The sequence below is a fragment of the Antrostomus carolinensis genome, unplaced genomic scaffold (genome assembly GCF_000700745.2).
Source record: "Antrostomus carolinensis isolate BGI_N321 unplaced genomic scaffold, ASM70074v2 scaffold2207, whole genome shotgun sequence".
NCBI classification, from domain to species: domain Eukaryota; kingdom Metazoa; phylum Chordata; class Aves; order Caprimulgiformes; family Caprimulgidae; genus Antrostomus; species Antrostomus carolinensis.
In genome coordinates, this window is record NW_010326428.1 from 44,496 (window position 1) to 50,495 (window position 6,000).

The following is a 6,000-nucleotide window of genomic DNA, read 5'->3' on the forward strand; positions in this document are numbered from 1 at the left end:
AAAACATTGCAGAACGATGCCTGCAGGATGTGATGGAAACCCTGACATGTAGGACTGCTAGAAATGGACTGCAGGCAACAGGCTTATCAGGATGACGCTGAGCTACGAGTAACTTCTAGAGCTCTTCTACCTGTTCTTTCTTTTGGATTCAGTTTTGCAAGTTGCACAGCACTGAAACTTACAGTCCAGAGCTATGAGCCTGATCCTGGAAGATTTACTACGCTCCCAGTATCATTGAGTCGGGAGAACACCAAGGGTTTTGTCTGTTATATGTGCTGCTTTTGCAGTTCACCTGCTGCAAATGAGCCAGCAACAAAATTCATATTATCTGGAAGCATCTTTTCCTAGTATTGATTCTCTAAAATGGGATTTTGTGGGATCAACTGATCTGGGATTACTGTCCTGGAATGAGTTTCAGAAATAAAGTCCTCATGTGTTTAAGAAGTGTTTAAATGCAATAAAAAGCAGTGTTATCTGTTAAGCGACACTTGGTTTGTACTTTTGCAAGTTGCTTGAAGGTTAATATTGAGACTGCACATCTGCATATTCATTTGGTGATGAGGTAATGTTTTAACTCCTCTTTCCCCTCATCTCAACAGCACATACAATGACAACACGCTTCAGTCCCTGAGCTGTGACGTGAGAACAGAAACAAGAGATGTAACTACTGGTGATGACAACTTGGACACACTTCTGATAACTCATCTGAAGCTGTGCAAAGGTCTTTTGCAGGTAAGGAGTAGCCTCTGGGTTTCCAAGGCACTGGTTGTAATTGTTGATTCTGATTACAGACAAAAGTGAATATGTAGCTGGTTCTTTTATAATAGCAGAAAGGCCCACAATAGAAATGGAGTCCAAAAAATGCAGTGTATACGTGTGCCTGCACTGAACATGTCAGACAAAACTCTACTGCTTTTTTTAACCTCTGGGTTTTGCTGAAGCTCTAAATAATACCTGTGTGCCCAATGCAGGCTGCTAAGGCAGTAGGACAGATTTGGGTTGAATTGTGTATTGATAGCAGGTCGTAAGTTTTTTAATGAATGAAAAACTGCTACTACTTGAAAGAAACTACTAGCATCTAGGGCAAGAAAGAACTCTTCTCGCCCCTTGAAAACCTCATTCCTCAATTAATTTCAATTGTAGTGCTCAAGCACATTATCATCCTCAAAGTATTACCTCTGATGAGGACGGGCAGCAGAGGACAGTGTAACTGTCAGTATTGATCTGCTGCACAGTTGTTAGTGGACAGCAGCAGAGAATGTCCAGTGTTGGACAGCCTGTTCCAGCATAATGTGACTTACTCATCCTGTTCTGCTGAGCAGCTTTGCACTCAGAAGTGACCTAACCATGCTGTGGTGGGAAGGGAGCCCTTCTGCGAGCAGCTGGGGTGTTTTCTTGCAGATTTTAGAAGTTTGATTCTAACAAACAAATCCTCATTCATCTTGATCTTGATACTGCCTTTGTTTCAGCTACTGAGATAATCATGTTGCATTTCAGAAACTGAGGTCACCAAATGTAGCCCAGGTTGTCCAGGAGAGCATTTTGGAAGAAGTATCCAAGCAGACACGAGTCCTGGGGGACGTCTTGGATATGTCTGTGGAAGAAAGTGAGTAACTACCAGGCATGCCAGAGATGTGAGAGGTACCCAGACACATCAGGATTTCATTTTAAATTCCTTATAATTAAATAATTAAACCTAATTAAACAGCTCTTATATCTAGATTCTTAGAAAATATAGACCTCATCTTTTGTTTTTTTTCCCATGTAAGGAAGGAAAAGATTTGAAGAAGCTTGGCTCAAAGAAATAGTAGCTGAACTGGTTTGTCTTAAAAACAGGGATGTTATCTATGATGGAGTTTGCAATTGAAGAACAGCAGAGTAGCCTTAATAAAATCCTCTTTTCTATCCATTCTTTTACTTAGTAAGCAAACAGCCCTACTTCTGTGTGCATTTGCAAAAAAAAAAGTTGCTGTGCGATTTTCCCCATCGCAGGCCTTCCCCCAGCTAAATTCTTCCATTGACTGTTGGATATGACACGATGATAAAAGCACAGTGGGAGACTTTGAAGGCTTTTGTTCTCGTCTTGGTAAATGTAGTGGCAAGAATGCAAATTTTAGTGGGAAGCATTTGCTGACAGGTTTTGTCCTGAAGGATGTAAGAATAAACTGTTCCCTAGAGCAAGGCTCTGAAGGGCCTTTGGCACAACACGATGAGGAAAGTGTAGGAATCTCAAATGCAGAACACAGGTTCAACATCTCTGTAGGTGAGAGTGAGAAATGATAGTGAGAAACCACAGGGTATTGCTTCAAGTGCTCTTCTGAGTGTTTGAAGAAAGAAAGTCTGCCTCAGCCATGCACTGAGGTTCAGGGCTCTCCCCTTGTGCAGGTATGTATGACAGCAGCTCTGAAATGCTTGGAAACAGCACATCTCTTCCTGGTAGAAGTGGAAACAGTTAAACTCACAGAAAGTTCTTCTGAAACTTGACTCAGATGCGGGGATAAAATGAATAATGAGAGGCAGGAGAGTTGCTAGGCATCTCATTCAGGTTTTATAATCACCGTTTAGGAGCTCAACCCAAGCTTGGTGAAATCAATGCTTGCAGATGTTATAATACCGGCAGCAAATCTCCAGCTTTGAACAAAGCCATCTACAGAACACAAATACAAGTTATGCTGACACATCTCTAGATGTGCCATCTGGTGCCTAATTTCTCATGTAAAATCCCAAATCCACTAGAGCTCGCTAGCTTTCTAAATGTGATTATGATTATTTCCCCCCCCTACAGTTATTCAGAAGATTAAAAAGAAGAAACACTATCTGAAAATCTGGAGTGATCTTGCAGAGCCTGGCAGCATCTTGCTTGCTTCAGCAGAAAGATTCCGCCATGTACTAAAATATACGTTGACACTCAAAGTGAAGGAAAAATATCCCAGACAATTAGAAGCAGGTACCAGTCTGTTTCTTGAAAGCAAGGCCACTCTGGTTTCATTTTATTTTATGGCTAAAAATTGTCCTTGTGCATTTTAAAATAAACTAACCAACCTTTCATTTTCTCATTTGTTCTTTTCTGTGTTACTTTTCAGTACTGCAGAGGTTGCTAGAGCAGATCATCACCTGTGACGGGCTGCTCCCCTCTCTGTACCTCCAAACAGAACCGGTTACTTTATTCCAATTTTACAGCTACCTGGAGAAACACCACATTGCCAGCTTGGAGAAACACTTGGGAAAACTTGCTAAAGAAGGTAACAGCACTGCTTGGCTCCTTTGCTTGAACTCACAAGCCCAGCAGCTGGCTGTTGCTCTCCAGGTTACTACTCAAGATCTACTTTCAGAGCAGACAACATCCCAACCATTGCACTGGCAATTTCTTTCCATTTTAACTTCCCTTATAATCGTGCAGTTTTAATTAGAACAGGAAAGACAGGCTTGACTCCCATATCTAACAGGATAGAAACAAAACAGGTGTGAAGAATGGGTTTATCTTAAGTGCCCTAAAAAGTAGGTTCTCTGATATTCTGAAGTTAAAGCAGAAACAGAGTTGGCAGCAATCTACAGCTGGATTGAAGGACTGAGTAAATGTCTGTAGCTTTGTGTGACTGTAGCAGTTGTAAGCAGACACAGATAATAGCAATAAAATTTGAGAGGTTACTAACGTGCATTTTCTAGCACGAGGTAGCCAGTGTCTTGCTGAAGCCTAGTCCAACATATGAAAGTAATTTAAAACTTAGTCTGTATCAGAAAAGAATTATTTTAAAAGTACTCCTGATACTGGCTGCATCTTTATTCTTATTTTGATGCAGATGACTCAGCTGGTGGGGGACTAAGAACTTGTGCATTGCTAGTCAGTGAAAAAGACCTGGAACATGCTTCAAATTGAAACTGCCAATTCGGTGTCTGATTTCTTATTTATCTAGAGGGTTTTCTATTTGACCAGTACAGCTAGATCTTTCCGAGATGTTTGAAAGTACTTTGCTTGATCATGTTTTCCTTGTTTTACAATCAGCCTGTTTGTCCTAATGCCCAAAGGTGTAGGAGCCCTTTTGGACTGTATGTGGTACTCGATGCACCTGGATCCTAAAAGGACCAGGGGGCTTTGCTGCATCCTGTGAACTAATATTGTGACATAATCATCTCTGCTCCGTTTGTCAGACAGTCTTGGTGTAGGAGGAAATGAAACAATGACAGGGAAAGAAGACAGGATGGTCAAAGGGGCAGTTGTCCTGATTTGCTTCCTGCCACGCTTGGCTACTTATTAGCCTTGTGAATAATGACATGTGGCTGAAGGAGACTGAATTAGAGAGGAGTCTGTCTTCTCTTGCTAATGTCTTCATTTGTCAGTTGGTGAAGCTGGGTCCTTTCCCTTGCAGTGATGCTAATTGAGGAGCTGCAATGCCCAGGACGGCTGAAGACTCTTAAAAAATTGAGAGGAAAGCGACTGAACAAACTCCAACCTCTGCCGCAGACTTTACGGCTACTTGGGATTTTGCAGCTAGACGACAACCACCGCGTCAGCAAAGCAGCCACATCCTGCCTCTCCCGTGCAGCAGCAAACAAGAATTTTAGGGAAAAGGTAAAGATTGCAGTTCTTACCAGCTTGTCTAAATAGATGCTGAAATACACAGAACTTGTTTTATCCTAGAAGAGCACTGTTGTCCTCTCTGCAGTTCGTTAATCTATTAACTAGAACCTAAACTACATCAGGTGGTTTGTCTATATCCTTTATTCAGTATCAGATAGGTAAAACAGTGTCAGTCTGAATCTGAGGGCTTGATTACACTTTTTATAAAGCCTTTCTCCTTATTTTCTTCTCTTTTTTTGTTTTCATGTAGGCTCTCTTCTTTTACACTGATGTTTTAGCTGACTGTGATGCAAGACTCCAGCAAGCTGCATGTTTGGCCCTTAAAAACCTCAGAGTAAGTATCTACAGCTCTACTTTGGTTGTGCAGAAGTGTATCTAGTTTTTTGGTGGGGGTTTTTTTGTTTGTTTGTTTTAAGATGATAGGGTTACTTTTTCAGCTTCCTTTTTTTTGGAATTAATTAATTCTTTGGCTGCCAAAATGCCAAACTATTTAATCCTATTATTCGCAAGGCAGCAGGCAGAGGGAGCTGCAGGCATCTTGGCCTGTCTCGATTTGATCTGGCAGGCACAGTGCACTGGCAGGAAGGATGTTCTCCAGCTTCTACAATCCTCTTAGTGGTGAAGGACCACAGACACTGTCTGACTGGGGGACATGTAGCATGTAGAAAAATTAACAAGTCAGCTATATATGGAGCCAGCTTTAACTATAAACATTTAAAGTTAAACCAGTTCATCTTTTTTTTTAACAATAGCTGATTATAGTCAGAAAATAAAAGGAATATTTGCATTGCTATTGTAAGAAACTGTCCGAATAGATTGAAAGTTTTCCAGCAGCCACAAGTCTGTAATAAGTTAGTTTGTGCACAAGGGATTATTGTGAGTACAGTTTCTACAAACACGTAGTCACAAGACAGGCTGAACAAATCGGGGTCTTATTGGCAAAGTCAGTTTTGAAAGCAACTGTTGCCCTCGCACAACCCGCGTTAACTCTTTCAGTGAAGGTCCTGGTTGCTTTATGCTAATTCAGTGGTACTGCAGCAGTGAAGTGTACCCTTGAACTTCGACGCTTTTTCATGCTCTAAAACAGGAGAGAAAGTAGCAGAGGTGAAATCATGCTCAGAAAAAGTAACTGCAGGCTGATATGATGGGGGAGAAAGGAAAGGTCACAGTAGAATTCAGATGCAAGAAGAGATCATGGAATCATAATGTTCTGAGTTGGAAGGGACCCACAAGGATCATCAAGTCCACCTCCTGTCCCTGCACAGGACAATCCCAACATTCAGACCATGTCCCTGAGGGCCTTGGCCAAATGCTGCTGGAATCTTGTCAGGCTGGTGCCATGAGCACCTCCCTGGGGAGCCTGTTCCAGTGCTCCACCACCCTCTGCCTCAAGAACCTTTTCCTCATGGCCAACCTCACCC

At 41.8% G+C, this 6,000-nt stretch overlaps 1 protein-coding gene across 1 annotated transcript in view; it reads left to right on the top strand.

The window, feature by feature from the left end:
- RIPOR3 (RIPOR family member 3) overlaps positions 1-6,000 on the top strand; it is a 31,437-nt gene that overhangs the window by 23,457 nt on the left and 1,980 nt on the right. Inside the window, exons 15-20 of the mRNA XM_029085855.1 lie at positions 600-732; positions 1,498-1,606; positions 2,786-2,947; positions 3,084-3,242; positions 4,368-4,570; positions 4,830-4,913. Coding sequence (XP_028941688.1) covers positions 600-732; positions 1,498-1,606; positions 2,786-2,947; positions 3,084-3,242; positions 4,368-4,570; positions 4,830-4,913 — 850 coding nt within the window. The remainder of the gene's footprint in view (positions 1-599; positions 733-1,497; positions 1,607-2,785; positions 2,948-3,083; positions 3,243-4,367; positions 4,571-4,829; positions 4,914-6,000) is intronic.